The sequence below is a fragment of the Aquarana catesbeiana genome, linkage group LG01 (genome assembly GCF_042186555.1).
Source record: "Aquarana catesbeiana isolate 2022-GZ linkage group LG01, ASM4218655v1, whole genome shotgun sequence".
Taxonomy (NCBI): domain Eukaryota; kingdom Metazoa; phylum Chordata; class Amphibia; order Anura; family Ranidae; genus Aquarana; species Aquarana catesbeiana.
The window spans coordinates 170475395-170500803 of NC_133324.1; the positions used below are offsets into that span (position 1 = coordinate 170475395).

Below are 25409 nucleotides of genomic sequence, written 5' to 3' on the forward strand. Positions count from 1 at the left end.
CACAGTCAACACTGAAATATTTCAGCCGTAAATACCCACAAGTTTATACAGCATCTGCCAATACTAAACAAAGGGGAGTTCTAATAGCATTCTACCGCACAACACCATTCACCCTCATCAAAGAGCTCAAAGACCCTGAAGGGAGATATCTAATCTTATCTGGATTTTTCTTAGATAGTGAAGTTACTATAGTCTCTTATTATGCTCCTAATAAAAATCCACTACTATTCCTCTCTCACCTTTTTTCAGTGATTGATTCGCATAAACAAGGTACCCTTATTATCGGAGGAGACTCAAATCAAACAATATACCCATTCCTTGACAAATCCCCAACCCCTCATACCACACCTAAACTTTCCTATCAGAGACTACTGAACCAACACTCACTACTTGATACCTGGCGAGAACATAATCCTGCAAGAAGACAGTATAGACATTACTCTCATCCTCATAAACAATTTTTCCGTATAGATCATCTTTTCGTTCCAGTTAGCACCTCCGCATTCATTCTGAACTCCAATATTACACCTTGTACTTGGTCAGACCATAACCCAGTCATAACAACTCTCTCCTCATTGGTTCCGAAACCCAATCATAAAACATGGTGCATAAATGACAGGCTTTTAGCGAATTCTACATTTAGATTAAACTTGGAGGAAGCCATAAAAGACTATCTTACTCACAACAAGGCCTCTGATACGGATCCTTTAAGTCGGTGGGAAGCTCTCAAACCCTATATTAGAGGGGTCTGTATTAGTCAAGCATCTCATATACGTAAGAAAAAACAACAACTTCACAAACGCCTAGAGGAAGCATTTTACAAAGCTTTTGAAACTATTCAAGCTTCACCATCCCCACATAATAAATTAAATTATGATAAATCACGCATAGAACTTGATCTTTTTTTAACAGAATCAGCCGAGAAAACTTTATGCAAAACTAAACACACCTTTTACATGCAAGCTAACAAGCCAACTACATTTCTGGCTTTAGCACTATGAAAGACGAATTACACCCCGAAACCTACCCGCCTAAAAATTGCTTAAGATAACTATACTAGCAACCCGCTGAAAATCCTTAATGAATTCAAGAAAAAACTAACAGAACTATACAAAGAAACTAAAATGTTAAACCAATCACACCTAGACAATCTCTTATCTACGATTCACCTTCCTTCACTCTCTCAAACTCAACAAGACTTACTAGAGAAACCTATTACTGAGATAGAAATACAAACTGCCATTAAATCACTTAAACTTCGCAAACGCCGTGGTGTTGATGGTTTATCAGCCACATACTACAAACGATTTACTTCACTATTGTCAAACCTCATGGTTGATGCCTTTAACCTTCTTCTTAATGATCACTATTTCCGTACAGAATCACTTACCGCCTCCATCTCCATGATCCCTAAGCCCAATACAGACGACACTTCTTGGGCTAATTACAGACCAATATCTATCCTTAACATTGATAGCAAAATTTTAGCCAAGATTCTCTCTTCCAGACTCAATCCTATAATCGGTTCTTTGATACATAAGGATCAAACTGGATTTATTCCCTCAAGACAAGCAGGCGACAATATCCGCCGAGCCACAATTCTAGCTCATATAGCACGTTCCCACCGTATTCCTACATGTTTCCTTTCATTAGACATACGAAAGGCATTTGACACCCTATCATGGCCTTATCCACATTCTGTTTTTAACCAATGGGGATTCGGTCCACATTTCCTCAGATGGATCACTACCTTATACCATAATCTGAAAGCGCATATTGCATACTCAGGATTTAAATCTGATTCTTTTAATATAGAAAGAGGAACTAGACAAGGTTGCCCCCTTTCCCCTCTTCTTTTTGCTGTAGCAATAGAACCCCTAGCCCAACTTATTAGAACTAACCCAAACATTAAAGGTCTAGAACTTGGCGGCTACCATCATAAATTATGCATGTTTGCGGACAATGTCCTAATATTTTTAACATCCTCTATAATATCAGCACCAACTCTTCTTGATATTCTCTCAAAATTTGAACGAGTATCAGGCCTCTCAGTTAATCTACACAAATCAAAAGCCCTAAATATTTCACTACCTCCTGATCTTCACACCCAATTAATTCATTCCTTACCATTTGCATGTTCACCAATTTCTATATCCTATTTGGGAGTCAACTTTACATCTAACCCAATGGATCTATATGCTACTAACTACCCGCCAATGCTATCACAACTCTCTAAACTCCTCTCAAACTGGTCAAATTTACATCTGTCATGGATGGGTAGGATTGCAGCGATAAAAATGTCTATCCTTCCAAAAATTTTATATGTATTCAGGGTTCTTCCTATCGCTGTCCCAGCACATTTCTTACATATCTTACAACGGAAAACTTTACAATACATTTGGGGCAATGCCAAACCTCGATTACCTAAACCTACCCTGTATTCCCTCAGAATCCGAGGGGGTCTGGGTGTACCAGACTTTACCAAATACTATTATGCAGCACAACTGTCACAATTAACTAAATACCATGCTACATCTGAAATTCCACTATGGGTGACATTGGAATCGGTTGACTGTGATCCTCTTTCTACAGCAAATCTTTTATGGCTTTCTCCATCACATTGTCAGAAGCTTACTAATCCAATTACCAAACACAGCCTTTCAATCTGGGATAGACTGAAAACTCGATTTGGCCTCCAATCTTCACACAATCCTCTCCTCTCCTTCTTACATAACCCATCATTCTACCCGGCCTGGTCTTCCCCAACATCTTTCCTAGCTTGGTCAAAAGCGGGATTAATAAGGGCATATCATTTCTATAAAACCCGAGTTTTCACACCCTTTCCAACTGTCTGTGAAACATGTAATATCCTACCCTCAGAAATGTTTAGGTACTCACAAATCAAAAATTTCCTGTCTACTAATGCACCTTCAGACTTGATGTCTCCTAATCTCACCTTATTTGAAAAAGCTTGCAACAATGATCCTCATAGAAGAGGACTCATCTCAGATATATATACTCAACTACTCTCACACAACTCTTTATCTCCACTGACTTATACCACAAAATGGGAAACAGACCTTCAATTACAACCCAAACAAATAAATTGGTCCCATATATGGAATAATACCAAATCAGCATCACCTAATATTGTCGCTCTCGAAACTAATTACAAAGTTCTCACCAGATGGTACCTAGTCTCTGCCAGAATCTCCAAGTTTTCTCCACAATACCCGCCCCAATGCTTCTGAGGATGTTCAGCACTAGGATCACACATGCACATATGGTGGGAATGTAAAATAGTTGAATCCTTTTGGTTGGAGGTGTTTAAGATGCTTTGCTTCCTGATCAAACCACAGCACTCCTAAATGATAAACCAAATATTTTATCACACCGCCAGTTTAAGCTTATGCTCTTCATAACCACAGCAGCCAAACAGACCATAGCGAAAGCATGGAAATCTGGCTCACTCTGTATTTTGTTATTTAAGAACAGAATAACTCAGTTCATGATCCACGCAAAGACCGAAGCAATCTTACTTGACAATTTATCGAAGTATGAAGCCTTATGGAGACCATGGTTTGAGCATTTCCTACCTCCAGGATTCGATAATTTATTATTTCTTCTTTGAAGGCATTATATGGACAACCTATAATTTTACTATAAACTAAACATATTGCCTTTAATTACTGGTTTTCTCTGGTAATTCCTCCATGTCCCACCCCCTTATCTCCTTATCCCCAAAACTGTGCAGTTACTATCCCCTTCACATACTACTTGACTTTCTTGAAGTGTGAATGACTAAAAATAGTTGGAAAGACTTATTTAATCTCCAGATGAAGCCAAGCCATATTGCAGGAACATGGCCCTGGAACTATTTACTGATTCTCCCCCAACTAACTTACTTCCTTTTCTCTATTATACTTACTTTCCTGCATCTTACCTTTCCCCACACTTCTTAAAGTGGTGTTCCGGCCGAAATGATACTTTTTAAATAAAAATACCCCTATAATACACAAGCTTAATGTATTCTAGTAAAGTTAGTCTGTAAACTAAGGTCTGTTTTGTTCGTTTATAGCAGTAGTTTGTTATTTTATAAACTTACAGCAGGCCGTGGCCATCTTAAGTGTGGGCATCTGAAGCCAGACTATATTTCTTCCTGGATCTCATCCTTGCAGATCTCGCACATGCTCAGTGCAGCACAAGCAGTGTAATAGGTTTCAGGTCAGGTTTCCATAGCAACGGCAGTTTCAGAGGAAGTTGCCGTCCCTTCCCAGAAGGCATTGCAAACAGGAAATGATGCGATGGGCCCCGGCCAGGGAGGAGGAAGTGAAAAATGAATACAGCAGATATGCAGTAGGTGCTGAGAAAAAAAAAATTAAAAAATATCCAATTTGTTTACAGTGCACAGTTTAGTGAGGGATGCTGAAGAGTTGTAAAAGTGGGTGGAACTCCACTTTAATAAACTTATTCCAACCCCATACCTCCTATACTTTACCTTTAATTTGTATAATTCTTGTTTTCTCTATTCACTTAAAATGATATAAACGTTTATGATATATTGTGTGTTACTTTTCATACTATAATCACCTATGTGATGCATTACAATTGCCTTAAATATAAAAAATTACCTTAAATATACAAGAATGTTATTATCTTTCTTTGTAAACCTGAACTATATTTAACTCAAAACAATAAAATATTTTAAGAGGAATAGTACCACTGGATTGGCGCAGGGCGAACGTGGTGCCTATATTTAAAAAGGGATCAAAGTCTTTACCAAGTAACTATAGACCTGTTAGTTTAACTTCTATAGTACTGGAGCGTTTAATATAAGACCACATAGATGAGTTCTATGTGGTTCTGGAAAAAAACATTTTAAGCAACAGACAGCATGGATTCATGAAAGACAGAAGTTGCCAGACAAACCTGATTTCTTTTTAAGAGGAGGTAAGTAAAACCTTGGACAGAGGGGTGGCTGTGGATGTGGTATACTTGGATTTTGCAAAAGCGTTCGATACAGTTCCGCACACACGGCTCATGTGTAAGGTAAAGACTACAGGCTTGGAAATATCAGTTTGTAAATGGATAGAAAACTGGCTAAAAGACAGAATTCAGAGAGTAGTGGTTAATGATTCTTACTCTGAATGGTCTAAGGTTATCAGTGGTGTACCCCAAAGTTCAGTGCTGGGACCCTTACTTTTTAATACCTTTATAAATGATATTGGGTCTGAGATAAAAAGTAACATTTCTGTCTTTGCAGATGACACCAAGCTATGCAGTGGAATAACGTCCTTACAGGATTTCTCCAATTTACAAGCCGACCTCAATGCACTGTCTAATTGGGCGACTATGTGGCAGATGAGGTTTAATGTTGAGAAATGTAAATTTATGCACTTAGGGGCTAAGAATATGCATGCATCATACATGCTAGGGGGAGTACAACTAGGGGAATCCGTAGTGGAGAAGGATCTGGGGGTTTTGGTAGATCATAAGCTCAATAATAGCATGCAATGCAAAGCTGCGGTTTTCAAAGCGAGCAAGTCCTTTCTTGTATTAAGAGAGGTATGTACTCCAGAGAGAGAGATATAATTTTGCTCCTGTTCAAATCATTAGTAAGATCTCATCTGGAATATGCAGTTCAGTTTTGGGCACCAGTTCTCAAAAAGGATATCAGAGAACTGGAGAAAATGCAGAGAAGGGCAACCAAACTGATAAGAGGCATTGAGGAGCTCAGCTATGAGGAAAGATTAGAGGAACTGAATTTATTCACTCTTGAGAAGAGGAGAATTAGGGGGGATATGATCAACATGTTCAAATATATAAGGGATCCATATAGTGAACTTGGTGTTGAGTTATTCTCTTTACGGTCAACACAGAGGACACGGGGGCACTCTTTACGCCTAGAGGAAAAGAGATTTCATCTCCAAATACGGAAAGGTTTCTTCACAGTAAGAGCTATGAAAATGTGGAATAGACTCCTGCCAGCGCTGGTTCTGGCCAGCTCAGTAGATTGCTTTAAGAAAGGCCTGGATACTTTCCTAAATGTACATAATATAACTGGGTACTAACATTTATAGGTAAAGTTGATCTAGGGAAAATCCGATAGCCTCTTGGGGGATTAGGAAGGAATTTTTTCCCCTGCTGTAGAAAATTGGAGCATGCTCTGCTGGGGGGTTTTTTGCCTTCCTCTGGATCAACTTTGGGTATAGAATTGGGTATATTGGATTGTACGATATTTTTTATTTTATTTATTTATTTTTTTATGGTTGAACTGGATGGACTTGTGTCTTTTTTCAACCTGACTAACTATGTAACTAACTATGTAAGAATGATAGCAAATAGTAGGTAGACTTTTTTCAGCAGAGCCGAAACCTAGGACACAAGCAAAAAACCGCCATGCTGGGTAGAGGAAGGATTATATGGGGGCCATCTTACATTTTTTCTGTTTGCCAGTGTCCTAAACCCTTGTAGGCAGCAGTATAACCTGTGTCTTTCAACGGGTGATAAGGATTTTGCAATCAAGGACTTATGCCTTCCTATTGGTGAGTGAAGTTGTCAATCCTTTAAAGAACAATGAGGAAGCTGTGGAAAAGGGGGAAGGCATTAAAAGGAACACATATATATATTTATTTTATATATATATATATATTATATGTAGCACTAACTCTCGGCGGAGCTGCTGGTTTAAAGCGGGCTTGTTAGCTTCACTCTCGATACCTCTGTTTCACCGGCACCGGGTCTAGGGTTCCGTTGAGTTTACCTCTGAACGATATAAGCACCAAACACTTGAGTAGGTTTTCCAATGCTTTAATGAACAAATAAAGGAAGTAGCAGGAAAGAGGCAGAAGGAAAGCTGCAGGGAAGCTCAAATACCTTTCCTTAGTATTCTTCAGAACATTCTTAGTAATTGAACACTTGTAGTTGAATGCGCTTCCCTTGTGGAATTCAATCTTTGCCCGCCTGGATAGACCTCTCTCACTTGTCTAGCAGCCAGTACGTAGCACAAACAAAAGTCTCTGCCACAGACTTGTTTGAAATAAAACCCGTACGATCCTCTGCCACAGGATGTAATGGTTTGCGATTAATGTCAGACACAGTACTTGAACCTTTAAGCCAACCCGGCAGTACTATGCAGTAAGACTACTTCAGGATACGTCCTCCAACCGAGTCACCAGGCCCCTCTCCAGACCAGCACTCTGCATGATCCTTCCATGACGGGTCCTCCCCTGGGATCTTCTCGGTTGTCCAGCTTCTTCACTCAGGATAGACAGCTCAGGACCATTCCTCTGCTGCTGTTGTAGGCCCCAGACAGGCTTCTGGGCCCACCCACACGCCGCAGAGCTGTGGGCCTCCGGAACGGAGGACCACGAGGTGTTACTCTTAACACATACCTGTTGGCCAGGAGGGCCAGCAGGTGGCTGAAAACGAACCCCAGAACATGGCGTCCCCCATAAATACCCTCTCCCAGAATGCAACTCGGAGGACCACCTCCACCGAGTTATCTGCAGGACAGAGGAGCACTCATACGCTTCAACACGTTGCTTTTCCAACACCAGCCGATGGTGACAACGACACCCACCGACACAGTGTGGAACTACACGCAACGTCAGCCAAGCTGGAACAGAGGCAAATATAACTTCCTATAATAAGAGACCCACTAGATTTACCTATCAGCGGTAGATACAAATCTACCAGCGCTACATACTCCCCCCAGTAAAATAGACGTTGTCCTCAATGTCTGTCACAAAAATAATAACTCCCAAGCCTGAGAGCAGGTATTTGAGCTTATAACTTGGATTTAGGTAAAGAAGAAGGAAAGACAGTAGAAAGACATTATAAGATTAACATTTGTAAAACAATATGTTCACATCCGCAAACAAAACCATCCTATGACTGTACATTTCCTCACTATCTATCTAGCTGAAAATCCTAACAGCTTGATAGGAGATCAAATGATTCCTGAAAAAGAAAACATATTAAACACACATGCGACCTATACAATTTCAGGAGCAAAGTCTCATTTGAAAAAATGAAACACCAATAATCTTTAGGAGTCCATCCCTATATATACATTTTTTCTTTAAATGAAAGAAATCCGGCTAGCAAAAAGAAGTCGTTGGATTTGAAACACTGAGATGAGCATTTAGATCTTGACTGCGAAGATCTCTATATACTGACACTAACTAACTAACTACCCCAAAGTTCCTTTGTCCATAATTGCCAATAAAACCGGGGATCTGGCAATGTCAGTGCTTTTCCCAGTTTATCCACTGTAGTGATGAAATATACAACGTCATCTTTTCCGGGCCTGCAGATGACCACTCTGTCAGTATAGATGTGCCGACCGAAATTCCAGTGCATAAAACATCCACTGTAACGTTCATCCATTTTAACAGAACATCCAGTCTTTCGGAAAGGCTTAGGCCCAGACAAATAGTCCCAAACAGCTTCACTGTACCAAAGCTCCCGGTTAGCTTCAATCACATGCATTATGTCCTGAGGGACATAAGGGAACTCCAAACCATATTCCGTAGCTACACGCTTGTTCAACATTCTCTGCAAACTTGCAAGTTTCGGTAGGGATCTATTTTTCCCCATTCCAGGAGGCACACATGAATTCAATGATTTGCTCACCATGGACCCAGCCGGTATCTGAAGTGAACTAGCAACTTTTGACAATGTCTCATTTACAGTGCTGTGTGGCTCCACACAAGGTGACGTCTTTCCAGAACTCAGGGCTGTCCATTCAGGGAAAGTCATAGCAGAGGCGACATCTTCACCTTGGGCCCATAACAGCTCCTGTGGCATAGTCTCAAACAGGTCATCATCACCGGAGAGATCCGACATGGATTCTATCTCCGAATCTCCCAGCTCTTCTGCTGGCAGATATTTATTTACAGTCCCAGATACATTTCCCATCAATTGCTCACCCGTTCCTGTCATGGACTTTGTTGGATCGGGTTCAGGTAGTCTCTGGGGTAGGCCTCAGCCACAGCCGTGGCTAGCCTTCACATATCCCACCTTCTTCTGTACAGGTACAACAGGGATAGGTGTGGTGGATGTAGAAATTAAGGTAATGTCCGCTGATGAGACGGCGACAGCAGTGTCTCTCTCCGGAACATTCTCAGCAACGACAGGCAAAGTCACGGTCTGCCGTTCTCTTTCCGCAGCAGTAGCAGCTTCTACTGTGGCAATACCTGAAGCCCAATCTATTTGATAAGCACAGTGCGACATGGTAGGTTGCTCCACCACAAACAGATATTCTCCACATTGCAGGCAGCGAACAAATGGACGGAGATGTACGGCCAGTCCTTCACATTTGTGGCAAATCATGCCCAGCCCTTCGATATGTCCGGCGGTATAGAGAACAAACCTTTTCTGCGGCTTCAGACGAATACCGGTATCTGTAAGCAGGGTTTCGGTCAGCACAGTACTCGACACAGTGCTCGCAGGGAACATTCTTGGTCGCATAATTGGCTGCATCGCTGAAAAAGACATGGCCACACTCTGATCTTCTCAGCACGATCACGAGGCCTCTCTTCTTCTCTGGCGCCAAACACATACATGCGTCCCACGCGGTATCAAGTAGGGTAGGCTCCTCCCACTTGTTCTTCTGATCACGTAGCTCACGGGCTTTTACTGGCGCCCACCGCCTATGCAGTCAGAAATAGTCCTACAACTTTTAACCTCTTCATTTACTGAGAAATTGACAAAGTCCAGCTCTCACCGTAAACTCCCGGTGAAAGACCTCACTAGGTTGCGAGAATTGACGGTCAACAAATCCCGGACGATGCCCCCACACGTAGCACTAACTCTCGGTGGAGCTGCTGGTTTAAAGCGGGCTTGTTACCTTCACTCTCGATACCTCTGTTTCACCGGCACCGGGTCTAGGGTTCCGTTGAGTTTACCTCTGGACAATATAAGCACCAAACACTTGAGTAGGTTTTCCAATGCTTTAATGAACAAATAAAGGAAGTAGCAGGAAAGAGGCAGAAGGAAAGCTGCAGGGAAGCTCAAATACCTTTCCTTAGTATTCTTCAGAACATTCTTAGTGATTGAACACTTGTAGTTGAATGCGCTTCCTTTGTGGAATTCAATCTTTGCCCGCCTCGATAGACCTCTCTCACTTGTCTAGCAGCCAGTACATAGCACGAACAAAAGTCTCTGTCACAGACTTGTTTGAAATAAAACCCGTACGATCCTCTGCCACAGGATGTAATGGTTTGTGATGAATGTCAGACACAGTACTTGAACCTTTAAGCCAACCCGGCAGTACTATGCAGTAAGACTACTTCAGGATATGTCCTCCAACCGAGTCACCAGGCCCCTCTCCAGACCAGCACTCTGCATGATCCTTCCATGACGGGTCCTCCCCTGGGATCTTCTCGGTTGTCCAGCTTCTTCACTCAGGATAGACAGCTCAGGACCATTCCTCTGCTGTGGTAGGCTTCTGGGCCCACCCACACGCCGCAGCAACGTGGGCCTCCGGAACTTAGGACCACGAGGTGGTACTCTTAACACATACCTGTTGGCCAGGAGGGCCAGCAGGTGGCTGAAAACGAACCCCAGAACATGGCGTCTGTCCCATAAATACCCTCTCCCAGAACTCGCAGGACCACCTCCACCAATTTATCTGCGGGACAGAGGAGCACTCATACGCTTCAACACGTTGCTTTTCCAACACCAGCCAATGGTGACAACGACACCCACTGATACAGTGTGGAACTACACGCAACGTCAGCCAAGCTGGAACAGAGGCAAATATAACTTCCTATAATAAGTGACCCACTAGATTTACCTATCAGCGGTAAATAAAAATCTACCAGCGCTACATATATATATTATATATTTTGATAGAAGCACTGGTTGACACAGTGTAAGTGTGGTAAGTGACTCTTGAAAAGCCAGTGTTGGGAGAGAAAGGGTGCCCAGTAGCTTAGAACAGATAACCCAATGGGGGAGTCTAAGTATAGATGGGTTTTGCTCACAAATGCAAGAGACTGCTGAGGGACAGAAGTAGTTTCTGTGTGAACAGACTGAGAGTCTGAGACAACAAATTGGGAGTGTAATATAGAGACTGAGAAAATCAGTCCAGCAGAGAGGCTGGGACTGGAGCATTTTTTTTGGCTGAGAGTACACAGTGCTGCACACAGCAAATCGCCAGGAGGCTGGAAATGTTCATTGGTGTATTACGCTGTAACATCCCCTGCGTGGGAAGATCTTGTATTATGCTTCTTCGTTTACCAATAAAAGTGGGATGAAAGTTTTTAATGCAAGTTGATGAGAGAAGTAAGTTCTTGAATGTTCTCTGTTTGATCATTGCAGTATATAGAATAGAATAGGGTAAAACAGAATAATATAACAAGTGTTATGGTTAAAAATGTATAATTGTATGATTTATCACAAGCTGTCAACAACTGCCTTGGTCTGCATGTACTCCCTTCTTTCTACTTTCCTTGAATATGGAACTTATTTATAAATTATTATTGACATGCAGACGTCAGCATTAATCATCTCCATGAAAGTAGCCAAATACTTAAGAAGCCAATGGTTCTTTCAAATTAACAGCAGTGAAATAATATTTTGTGTAGGTTTAGCATTTAAGTTTAACACACAAACATATTAGTATAGAGAATATACCATACTCTCCTTTAAAGATTTCATTGATATCAAAAGTCCTATTTCTGTTTTACAATTATCCATTTACAGTTACAGGGCTAGTTTAGTTTAAATTTAAAAATACTTGCAAATGAATAAAAGTAAATATTCCACCGAGTAATGGTTGACTAAAGTCAACTTTAATTACAGCAATATAAAATCCATATATCTTCATAGACAGATGGGTGTGGGCAAAATGCATTCACTATACCCCCTGTTGGGTTTCATTTTCACTTTTCCCAAAGGGAGCATTTCATAGTACATTTTTGGCCACTCACTGTTCTTGCCTATTAAGGCTTGAAGGTGAGGAAAGAACTAATTTCCTGCTAGAAAAATAACACGGAAGGTTAGTTTACCTCAGAGTACATTTTACATTTCTTTCTGTTGTGTTTTATTCATGGGCATTAGCTATTCCAGCTTTAACTTACACACATTAACAAGTCCTATCGGGACACAGCCATCACACCTTACATAACCAGAATCTGAGCTTTGGAAATGTTTATTTAAACTGCTCTGATAATTGGCCAGTGCATATTTGGATCTAGCTTTCTTCTCCTTTACAATCATCTGGTGCCTGTGTTTAATGCTGGCACCACTTGCGTCTCTTTTATGTGGTGTGCAGAGAAATGTTTAGTATTGGGACAAAGTGCACAGCTAAATGGTTGCCTTGAATTACATTTGTTATACTAACTGCACAATTATTCTTTTGCATCCTTATATTTCCCAAACGTATAGGAACGTTTTAACTATGCTTGGCCGAGTTTAACATGATGTCTTTAGTTTCATGACTGCCTTGTAATGGGTTCTTTGACATGGAGATGTCTACAGAAACCAATGATTTTTATTGGGGTGGATTTCTATTTTTTCTTTTGCTAAACAAGGCAGGGTTAAGGGGTGACTGGACCCCAAGCAATAATCCTATTACTGAGCCCCATATTTTCCAGAGAACATGAACATTTGCAAATGTATTCTAGAAGCAGTGTGTGCTAATTTTTGTTAAATTAGGACTTTATGCAGCCCCAGCTTCCACAAAAATTAGCAAACAATTAATGCAATTTTTAGAGGGCCACTATACACAATTTCCAAATCTGATCACCAAAACTTTTGGATGTTGTAGGGAAGGAGTAAATCCTCTATCAGGTTTTTATTTCTCTTTTTGTTACCTGTTGTGAAGAATTTTGCTTAATTTCTGTTCATCCCTGGGACATAGAGATGCACACAGAAATAAATCTGTCAGGACTCAGAGATGTTTGGCAGTGGTGCCTCCTACTGAGCCACCTGCAGCTTTGGATAGCTCGTTCCCTGATCTCAGTCTTTATTGATACCCAGTTTCTTGCTGAACTCCTTGGTCCTTTCATGAACTTTCATTTAAGCCATGCCTCTGCACTGTTTGCCAGATTATTGTGCTTATGTCAGTATATTGCCCTTTGCTGATACTGCTCCTCTGCGTTCTTATTTACCACTACTCAGATACCAACCTTTGGCTGCCAATTCACCATCCACTCGTTATCACTCTCCACTTCAAATCCGATACCTTTGACTACCAACTTTGGCTTGATCTCCAACTACATTTCTGCTTGCTCTTATACTGTTACCGCTACATGTGTACAAAACCCAGTGTGCTATAATGTGATTAAGCTCATGTGGTAGATGCATTTTATAGTCAGTCATGTCAGTCTGAACTGCAGTTAAAGGGCATGGCAGTCCTCTTGTTATTAAACAAACTTAAAAAAAAAGAAAAGTTTCTCACATTGTTGTAGCTTCACTAAGCATTATCAGCAAAACAGGCAAAAAAAGCCAAGGCACCTGGCTACACTTTAGCAGCACCATTGCTATCCTTACCAGTCCCTCTGATTGTATCACTCAGCTCCTCTGGTTCTCTTTGCTCACTTAGCAAAATACAGCATTGTGCTGCACGGCCCACTCTTGGCCTCAAGAGAGGTGTTCTCCTGAAGCCCTAGGCTCTCTCTCCTCTGCAACTTAGGTTCCTTGAGTCACATGGAATTGCATAGTTGTCCCAGTCTTCTCAGTCTCCCAGTCTCCCGGATCCTCTCTTGGCCTCCCAAACTTGCTGCCTCAACTTTCTTAGTCATATAGACATAGAACCACTCCACCCTGGAGTGCAGTCTGTCGGATTGAGCACCTCGGTCTCCAGACAGGATCACACAAAGCACCCCCGTCCTTCAAAGGGCTTTGTCTCCAAATGGGAGCCCTGAGCTATACTCAGGTTTGGCTTATAACGACCCTGCACACCTGTGTACTCACGCAGCCTCCAAGCCTCCAGCAAATCACAGAATTGAAGGTTCTGTCCCACCCAAGATACTTTGAAGCTTTTAAACTTGAGGCCCTGATCTGGGATTACGAAACCCAGGGAAAACTTAAAATACACCTGTTTCCACTTGCAATAAACACACCAGATCTTCTCAAACTGTAACTTTGAGAACCCTGTGTCATTTCTATATTCATTTCCTAAACTCACACCATGGCAGGGCCTCGCACTGTCACTCCAGCTTGTCGATGAACACAAACATGCCTGCTGCTTCAGCTGCTAGACAGAATAATGGGACTACAATATGGAGCAGCTGCTTGGTTACTTACCAAGACAAAGGGGAGAACCATACTCTGTAGAGACAACTACTGAATTTTTGTTCCTGAGATGGTGTCATTGTAGAACTGAATACACCTATATCTTTAACATTTAAATTCAATGAAGACCGCCACCATTACAGACATTTCCTTAACCAATGTTTTATGTACTTCCCCATGCAGCCCACTGCAATTTTTCCCAAGAAAATTGTTTATTATTAACCTCCTGATTGAGGTAGTCTTAGCTTGGGCTTTCCCCTATGTGGAGCAGAACAGTGCAGTCCTGGATTATCTCAACACTGTAACTGCAGTGAGTCAAGTTTTTGTTGAGGAAAAAACCCTTCTGGGTATTAAATATCATAACATTTTTATTTATCAAACTTTATTGCAGATTCCTACCTGTTGCGGGTCTAAAGAAATAACTGTTTGTTTGACTATGTCCTGTGCGTACTGATTATGAATGCAAGGGTATGTTCATTATAATCAGCTGCTGCACGCTCAGTGTTCTAAAAAGTGGCAGTGTCTTCATCCTTTTAGAAGTAATTAACCTTTAGAGAGCATCTCACCAAAAATAAAATTTCTATTGCAGTGGGTGCCTAAAATTGGACTTGTATCTGACCATGTACAGAAAGTCTCCAAGTTGCGATATTGCTTTGAATTTTACAGACAATTATAGCAGTGCAGATTGAAATGGAAAGGTCATTTTTTTAATAACCATAAAAATTGAGGATAAAGGTGAGCAGAGGCTGCCTATGGTCTGTAATGGGAACCCTGATGTAAGGGCGAATCTGATGGAGAGCCTGATGTAAGGGGGACTCTGATGGAAACCCTGATATAAGAAGGGAATGTGATGTAAGGGAGACTCTGATGTTAGGGAGACACGGATGGGGGCCCTGATGTATGGGGATGGGCTCTGTCGTAAGGGGGAAATCGATGGGAATATTTGTCAAATATACAATGTGGCCTTTGTACTTAAAATTTTAAAGACCCCTGATCTAGAGTAGCATCACAAGCATGTTTCCATCATCTTCAATTGAATGAGGAATAATCAACTTTACTTCAAATTGGAAAGATGAGTTTAAACAAACCCAGATCCAGTTCTTGGGTTATGTCAGCTAACACTTGGTATTTTTCTTCATTTTAACAATCATTGTTCCCAAATTCAATATTTTATATATATCAATATACAATTCTGTAAACAAGTTTAGATTGTTGAATTGTATGTATGAAATGTATCAAATTGGTAAACTGCAGGTAAAAATAATTATTGGATTCCTAGGTAACCATTTTCTAATTCACTTTACAGAATCACAAATAAAATAATTTGTTTTAATACTAACCTGAAATTCCAGCATTGTTTTGCCAAGGTTTGTCCCCAGCATGTAATGGTAGGCACCAATACTTGTACTTGGGTCATCAGCATCATTTATATTACCCTGAAACATAAAACATAAAAGTTGTCAAGAAGTCTAATCAATTTATTCTGTGTTTTCTATTATCTTATTAGCCAGATTATGCAGTCTTTTCATACCACTCTTCCAAGGGGTTTCCTCAGTTCTAATTAGTGTGAGAAACATATTTCAGTATTTATAGCCACATACAGGCATACCCCACTTTTAAGTACACAATGGGGTTTATTTACTAAAGCTGGAAAGTGCAAAATCAGGCTCACTTCTGCATAGAAACCAATGAGCTTCCATGTTTTATTACCAAAGCCTAATTGAACAAGCTAGGTTTAGAAGCTCATTGGTTTCTATGCAGAAGTGAGCCTAATTTTGCACTTTCCAGCTTTAGTAAATAAATCCCATTGTGTACTTAAAAGTGGGGTATGCCTGTATGTAACTCCATCTTAATCCAATCAGCATGCTGTCAGGGAAAATGTTGATTGTTCAAGAATATGATGGGTTGTGAAAATTTGTGAAACAACTCAGATCTCATTTAAATAAACTATAACACAGGCTGACAGTTATTTTTATGTAAGTCCAGTGAGATTAGAAAATTGCAGTCACTATTTCTAATGGCTGCTAAACAAATTTTAGCCAAGGCATAGAAATTAGCTGTGCCCACTGTGGCATAAGTCAAAATGTCTTGGTAGTTGCCAAACAAAAAGCTTCTAGAACTGTTACATGATTCCATGTAAAAATTCCATAAGGTCTTGATGCCCAGAATAACACATTGGGGTTGATTTACTAAAACAAGAAAGTACAAAATCTGGTACAGCTCTGCACAGAAACCAATCAGCTTCCAATTTTTTTTCTCAAAGTATAATTGAACAAGCTGAATTTAGAAGGTGATTGGCTACCATTCACAGCTGCACCAGATTTTGCATTCTCTAGTTTTAGAGAATCAACCCCATTATATGCCTGCATATTGTGACCATACATTCCTGACAATTTAAGAGATTATGGCACACTCCTAAAAATTGGACTTCCTCAGACACTCCTGTCTACCCTTCCACCCCTTGTACCTTCCTCCCCTTATCCTCTTCTCCATCCATTTCTCTATTATCCATATTCTTTTCTTCCCTTCTGTATACTATAGTTACATATATCCTGTTCTCATGATCCTGGGGCCTAACATTAGTACATTGTAACATCATGCGATCAGGGTCATTCGGCTACTTAGCCTTATGTACCTACTTGATGCTTCTTGTTACAAATGCTTATTTGATGGCTTTATTATCATGTCCTATCATGTACCTAGTTGTACTTCCTATGTAAAATCAATAAAAATCTTTGAAACATAAAACTGCTGTTATATTGACCAGAAATCTTTGTCCTTCTGGTAAAGTTTTATCAATCAAACCTATTGAAAAGTATGAGTAATAGTGAAAGGCCTTGGCTATATCTTCTGATCAATCTACCAAATGGTTGCTGTGGGCACAGTTTGTAGGTGTAGACTTGTTTCACTTTTAGAAAAAGTGCCAACATCTTCCCATGTTTATCACTGTTCTTGTAGACCACATGTGGCAGGAAACCTCTATGTTTCTAGTAGCTTTGGCCTAACCGATCACATAAGGCAGTGAAGTGTTGAATGAGAGCCAGGAGAGTCGACAGGTCCCTGGAGGCTTTATCACTCACTTGCTTCTATGTCAAAGAGCAGAATTGCTATTTTGACCGTTCGTTCCTTTTCATATGGTGGATTGGACAATAAGGGTACAGCAAAGCACACATTTAAAAGCCTTCTATTTGGCTGGGGCAGCTGAGTTATCAGCAAGGTGAACAACTACAAGGTGTTGATCGGCTTGGAAGAAAGCTATATGAACAATAAGGCCGTTCAGTAAGTTTGTGAATACTCTAGCACTAGAGGGTTGTGGGACATGTCAAGAACGTGAATTTGGAAAAAGCAGGATGATGTTTAGATCATATTTGTGGACCGACATAGGTTGCCAATCAATGAAGAACTATGAAATAGTCAAGTTTACTATACAATCAATGGGGGTGGGAGAAAAACAAACTCCTTAGCTGTACAATATACAGTAAGATTCACCAAACATTAACTATCTAGAGATGGTGAAAACATTTACATAGTATGTTGACAGAGGACAAAATAAATATGAGCGGTGGTATCTAAGTGAGGGCCAAGCACAAAGTAAGAAAATAATTTATATACATAGTAAAAAAACAGATATAACATATTAAATACGAAAAGAAACAATTTTAACAAAAACAGTTTCCAAACCATTTCTTTTTCCTTTTAAAATACACTATACACATTCTACCAAAGGCAAGCTGATGAAATATCTCATATATTAGTTGTTAAAAAAATCATATTGTATTTTTGTCACAAATCATTTTATCGTGAAATAAATCTGTGGGCCTTTTGAACCTGAAAAGTAGCAAGGACTGACATTGTTGTTAGGACAGTTTGAAGATTTCAAACATCTTTGCTAAGAAAATGATTTATTTTTGTATACAGTTTAAAACGTTATAATTCGTTCTGGAAATGTGCTTATAATCCAAAGCACTCGTATATCAAAACTAATTTCCCCATAAGAAACAGATGATTCGTTCCACAATCATTTATTCATAAGCCCTTCACTCTATAGTCCATATAAAAAGATTATAGCAATGTGACTTCAAAGCAACTTCGAGACAACTTCACAGCAACTTTGAGGCAACTTCCATTAACCTCTCTGGTGGTATGATTATTTCAGATTTTTGATGCTGAAAGCAGTACAATTATTTTGCACAGAAATTTGGTGTTTTATATTATAGGCCTGTAATTCTTAGGAATAATTCACTTAAATCTGTCCAAACAAGAGTCTAGTAGACATCCTGGGTATGATAAAGTTTGAAAAACTAAATAAAAAATTATAATATAATAAATAACTATAAATAATTATAACAAATAATAATATAATAATAATAAAAATTATTCAATAATGTAATCAAATCAAAAACACTGAAATTTGCTCAGTTGCAGAATTGTCGCTGTCATTACTTTTCAGTGTTTGATGACGGATCTCCCCACAAATCACTATCACTCAATTCTGCATGTGATTCTAATTTATTATCACTGTTTTCTAGCTGGTCTAAAACCACTTTTGATGTAAAGGGACAGTTTTGTTTGCTATGGACAATCTCCAGTTTCCAGGCAGAAAGAACAGTAAACAGAAAAACTGTATGCAGGACACTGGACAGACCACTAGGGACAAAGGGGATGTGTAATTATTTGATACAGTACTGTAATCTGTAAGATTACAGTATACTGTATCTATACTGTGTGCTTTACTTTTTGAATTTGGCGCCGAACTCTGTCCCCGTGCGTCGCAACGCTCGCAGGGAACGGAGCTCGGCACTGTGAATCGAGCGAGACATGGCAGCTCGCAGATCACAGCGGGGAGACATCGCAGGATCCAGGGGACAAGGTAAGTAACCTCTACAAGGATCCTGTGATGCAATCCCGAGTCTGGCTCGGGGATACCGCTTCTGGTATTGAAAATCCACCCCGAGCCAGACTCGGGAATACCGCTAGGGGGGTAAGTCTATGAGCACAAGTTGGATAGAAGTAGTACAGGAACCTTTTTTAAAGTTGGAGCAACTTCAGTAGTGCTAATTAAGAGAGCTCTCATTGACTAAAATGGGATTTCACATGTCATGCGACTTGGAGTCTTACAAGTCGGATCCCAAGTCGCGGCAGTGTGAACCGAACCTAAATGTTGTACCTTCATTAAATGCAACCATATTGCTACACTTAGAGGCGCCTCTCTTCTCTTTTATACTCAGTTGTTGTGACGTGATTCTACTCATATTGCAAGACCTCGTTCGTTTATCAAGTTAAAATTTATAACAAAATTTTGCTCATCTTCTAAAACACTCACAGACCAAGTTACTCACAATCTAAGGTTTTACTATGTTTTGTTCCAAAGAACCTGGTTGGATAACAGCAGAGCAGCAACAGAAATACTGTGGGCTGCCAGTGGTCTATGGTGGTAATTGGAAAACACTGACGTGGAACATACTAGTGTTGTATCACTAAAACTGGAGAGTGCAAAATGTGGTGCAGTTCTGCAAGGAAAACTGTGACGGATCCTATCTCACATTCCGCTGAGTGCTTCTGTCAGTAATACCGCTTCCTCCAGTCCGACCATCAAAGAGATATATTATTATAGCTGCATTGAATACAAGTCTAGCCGGTAATAGCTTGTATGAATCTTGAATGATCTATTGGACAGAATACAGCCTTTTTATACACTTTTTAACACAAGGGGTTAGATAACGAGGTAGGGCTGGCTCATGGCTACACACCCCCCCCCCAGCAACAGCTTAGCTGACAATTATATAATGAACATGTTAATTAACACAGCACTTACGGCAGTCCAGGTGACCAGACAGTCCGGCTTCAGAGGCCAGATCTTTCAATTAAAATGTATTAAACAAACTAACAGGGTGAATGTGGACAGAAAAGGTCCCTGCAGCAAGTGTCCACGACAAAAACAAATAAGCTTCCATTTTTTTTTTTTTTTGTGAAATCTTACTTGAACAAGCTGAAGTTAGAAGTGGATTGGCCACCATCTACAGCTGCATCGGATTTTGCACTCTCCGGTTTTAGTAAATCAACCCCACTGTGACCACCACACCCCTGGGAAGCACAAGACTACCTGAAAAAAGTATGTGAGCCTTAACTGGATGATATATACTGCAAAAAATATGGGAGACTGTTTTTCCACTATTGTGGAGCTGATACAAGGTTCCAAATTTTGCCTTTCTTATCACAAATCAAGCAAAATGAGCCATACACATGAATCACCAGGTACAGAAGTTTTGGATTTACATTGATGTGTCAAAGCTTATATAAGGTTTATACACACTTTAATTCCCTTTAATAGTCAACTTTTCATAGGAGCAGTGTTGTCTGTCCAATCATATACAGTGGCAGCAACAGGCAGATGAGCCTTGTCTTTGGGAGCAATAGTGATTTTTTGTAAGGCCTTGGCACAACTTGTTGTTTAACATGAAAAGAACTTTGTTACAGTGGCTTTATAAATTCAATTCTACATTGGGAAATATATTCCTGGCAAGTTAAATAGAACATACGGTAAGTCAAACTGTAGAGCCATTAACCAATAGTGGCGGCAATGTGAAAACTTGTTTTGGAACAACATAGATTCAGTCTTATAAAACGTGAGAGGCTGCATATACAGATCTTCTATTCCATTAGGATTGGTTTCCTCTGCCTGTCCTTAATCTGGTCCAGTGCTGCATAGATATGTCAAACACAATGCCAATATCCAAGACATCAAATGATATTTCTGAGGGATTTTTTTGTATAGAATTTGGAACACACCCTGTTTATAATTATATTCTGTTTATACGGAATAGGCAATAAAACAGCAACTGGCTTAGTTTATACTGTAAGAAGAAATCTCTCCTAATTTATTTTCTCAGCAATATGTGGAATCATGACCTGCTTATTCCTGGACATTATTATCAGATGTCAATACTTACTGGTGTGTATAATAGTACTCTGGCTTTATTTAGAAAAAGTGGATTGCATGGAAATGTCCAACAACCAAATAGAAAAAGGCTTTCAAAGCACATAAAGGTGTGTCTCACCTCATGAAATAATTAAAAAATGCATTGCATTTGTTTCTTATTTTAGGATAGTTTAGTATGACAAAAAGTTTACACGAAAAAGGTGAAACAGTAGATTCAGGTGGTACAGGTCTTCAGCCAATCCCAATACAAATAACGAGGTGGATTTACATTACAGAGAGCTAGGGTCAGAATAAAAGGGAGGTTAATGTGATTGTAAACAATCACCTTGTAAAACAATCCATTCAGTTTAAAATAGAAATGAAAAGCAAAGCATTTTTGTATAGATAAAAAGAAAACATTATAAATACTGTATTTCCCCTTTTTTAGAAGTGATTACATTCCCTCTGTTCTCAGCTGCATAAGAGCTGGGGGGAGGAGAAGCAAAAGTACACTGAGCTTCCCAGTGAAAGGCTGGATGGGGGGGATGGGGGGGAGGCGTGTCAGGACAAGCCCAATCATTGGAAGAAAGCAGGCTGAGTTCCCATGCCTAGTGTGGTCAGTTTTTAATAGGAAAGCAGAGGGACTGGCAGGAACACTTAGATTTCACACAAAGGAAGCAATACGAAGAGAACAGGATACTTTTTCATATAAGTATATGGTACATTAGGCACATATGAAATGTTGGGGTAATAAAACGCTTTAAGTTTACAGGGTGGGTTACTGTTAGAGGTACATGAAGGTTAGTGCAGAGATTAGTGTTAGGGTTATAGGGAAGGTTAAAGTAGTTATAACCCTAAAAAAAAACATGCTCCCATCACTCTAAGGCTTGGGATATAGCATAGTGCTCTTGCCATGTCAATTGTCCCTTTCTATGTTGTACAATACCTGGCTGATCCTGCCTGTCTTCCACTCTGTAAATTGACCACGTTTATCTTGGCTGCTGATCTCTGATAGCATGGTCAGTTTATGTGCCCCCGTCATCCAGCTATCTTCTCAGCATCTCTGCATCTCCCCCCTTCCCCTCCTTCTCTCCCTGTCAGTTCTGTAGTCTGTGTGAGAGCCGATTGCCTCTCCTCTCCGTTTAATTTTATTCTCTGCTGCTCCAGTGCTTGTAAAGAAACATGTATTAATTACTTTGATCCTCTCTGTTTTAGGTCCCTGTTCAGTACAGTGTGTGTTTTCCTATAATTATAATGCTAAATACCTTCTTTGCAGTGCAGACACGTGACCTCCCTCTGCTAGCTTACATTCATCACAGGGAAATCTGAGCCCCTCCCACTGTACTCATTTACTTGGGAAGGGAAGCAAAGGTAGGTCACATGACAGAACAGCAGAGCTCTGCAAAGAAGGTATTTAGCATTACAATTTTAGAAAAATGCACACACTGTGCTGAACAGGAACCTAAAACATAGAGAATCAAAGTACAGTAATTAATACATATGACTTTTCAACCACTTTAAGCCTGGTACACATGATGAGATTATCGGATGATCGGAAGATCGTCCCTTCATTTTTGCATGCTGGTCTCCATATCGAAAATGAAGAGGTTACTAAAGTTACGAAAATTCTCATGTGTCAGAATAAAATTTTGGAAATGATGTATGTATTGTGTTATATTTTTATGGTATTTTCAGATAAAAACTGTACTGATTAACACTTGACCTCCGGAAGATTTACACCCCTTCGTGACCAGGCCATTTTTTGCGATATGGCACTGCGTTACTTTAACAGACAATTGCAAAGTTGTGCGACGCTGTACCCATATAAAATGTATATCCTTTTTTCCCACAAATAGAGCTTTCTTTTGGTGGTATTTGATCACCTCTGTGGTTTTTATTTTTTGCGCTATACACAAAAAAAGAACGACAATTTTGAAAAAAAAAAAAAAACTTACTTTCTGCTTTCTAAAACATATCCAATAAAAAAAAAAAATGTAAAAAAATCACATTTCTTTATCAATTTAGTCCAATATGTATTCTGCTACATATTTTTGTTAAAAAAATCCCAATAAGCTTATATTGATTGCTTTGCGCAAAAGTTATACCGTCTACAATGTATGATATATATATTTTTAAATTAAATTTTTTTTTTTACTAGTAATGGCGGCGATCAGCGACTTATAGTGAGACTGCAATATTACAGCGGACAAATCGGATACTAATTGTTACTTTTTACACTTTTTGGGAACCAGTGACACTAATGCAGCGATCAGTGCTAAAATATGCACTGTCACTGTACTAATGACACTGGCTTTGAAGGAGTTAACATCAGGGGCGATCACAGGGTTAACTGTGTGCCTAGTCTGTGATTTCTCACTGTGTGGGAGGTGCTTTGACTATGGGAAGGCATTGATCCATATTCCTGCTTTGCAGAAACACAGGATCAATACCTTCCCTATTGATAGAACAGCAATCTGCCTTGTTTACATAGGCAGATCACTGTTCTGCCTGTGTACTGTATAATCGGCAGGTGCCGGCGGACGTCGAGTCCGCAGTACTTGCCACTGGGCTCCCGCTGTGTGTGATCACAGTGGAAGCAGGTCTCCGGCAGCACGCGCCCCAGACCCAGAAGGGTCAGATCACATACTAGGTATGTGATCTGGCACAGAGCGGCCGTCCCTGCCGCAGTATATGTATGGTGGGCAGTCTGAAAGTGGTTAAATGAAAATCATGCGATCTGGTATCATACAAGAAAAATGTTCATGCTTGTCCCATCGGATAATTTCACACGACCTGTCCTGATCGGCTCTCAAAAGCTATGTACTAATGATCAGAATATTGTACGATCGTTTTGAAAGCAGTATTTTTTGTACCATTTTCTTATCGTGTGTACTAGGCTTTAGTATTATGGTTAATTATAGGATACAGAAGGTAAAGGTCAATGTTAGGATTACGTGGTGAGATAGTTGTTAGTGTTGCAGGAAGTTTTATTGTTAGGATTACAGGGAGGGTTAGTGTGAAGATTAGTGTTAGCATTAAGATTACAAAGGGTAAATGTTATGACTAGGAACTGGGTAACAGAAAGGTTTAGTGTGAGAGTTAATGTTAGGGTTACATGGAAAGTTAGCATGAGGGGGCCTTAGGTTTGTGCATCTACCAGTTACTTATTATGATTTAAGGTCAAGGAACCTAATTGACTTGTTAATTTTTGAAGAGGGCAAAATAAAAAAATAGCATATATGGTGCACTATGTTAATAGCATTAATATACAATGCCTTGAAAAAGTCTTCATACCCCTTGAAATTTTCCACATTTTGTCAAGTTAAAACAAAAAACATAAAGGTATTTTATTGGGATTTTATGTGATAGACCAACACAATGTGGCAAATAATTGTGAAGTGGAAGGAAAATGAGAAATGTTTTTCACAATTTTTTACAAATAAATATGTGAAAAGTGTGGTGTGCATTTGTATTCAGCCCCCCGAGTCAGTACTTTGTAGAACCACCTTTTGCTGCAATTACAGCTGCAAGTCTTTTTGGGGATGTCTCTACCAGCTTTGCACATCTAGAGAGTGACATTTTTGCCCATTTTCTATGCAAAATAGCTCAAGCTCCTTCCACATGTTTGCTGTGTCCCCCACATGGCTTCTCGCGAACTGAAAATGGGACTTCTTATGGCTTTCAATAATGGCTTTCTTCTTGCCACTCTTCCATAATGGCCAGAATTTTGCAGTGCACGACTAATAGTTGTCCTGTAGACAGATTCTCCCACATGAGTTGTGGATCTTTGCAGCTCCTCCAGAGTTACCATGGGCCTCTTGGCTGCTTCTCTGATTAATGCTCTCCTTGCCCGGCCTGTCAGTTTAGGTGGACGGTCATGTCTTGGTAGGTTTGCAGTTGTGCCATAGTCTTTCCATTTTCGGATGGTGGATTGAACAGTGCTCCATCAGATGTTCAAAGCGTGGGATATTTTTTTATAACCTAACCCTGCATTAAACTTCTCCACAACTTTATCCATGACCTGTCTGGTGTTTTCCTACGGCCTTAATTATGCTGTTTGTTCTCCAACAAACCTCTGAGGGCTTCACAGAACAGCTGTATTTATACTAAGATTAAATTACACACAGGTGGACTTTATTCACTAATTGGGTAACTTCTGAAGGAAATTGTGTAAAATTTCAAGGGGTGTGAATACTTTTTCAAGGCACTGTATCAATTTTTATTTTGCTGTGTAACTCTGTCA

General features: G+C 39.9%; 1 protein-coding gene across 1 annotated transcript in view; it reads right to left on the reverse strand.

Moving 5' to 3' along the window:
* LIX1 (limb and CNS expressed 1) overlaps window positions 1-25409 on the reverse strand; it is a 265464-nt gene that overhangs the window by 53802 nt on the left and 186253 nt on the right. Inside the window, exon 4 of the mRNA XM_073624559.1 lies at window positions 15588-15683. Within this exon, the coding sequence (XP_073480660.1) occupies window positions 15588-15683 (96 nt within the window). The remainder of the gene's footprint in view (window positions 1-15587; window positions 15684-25409) is intronic.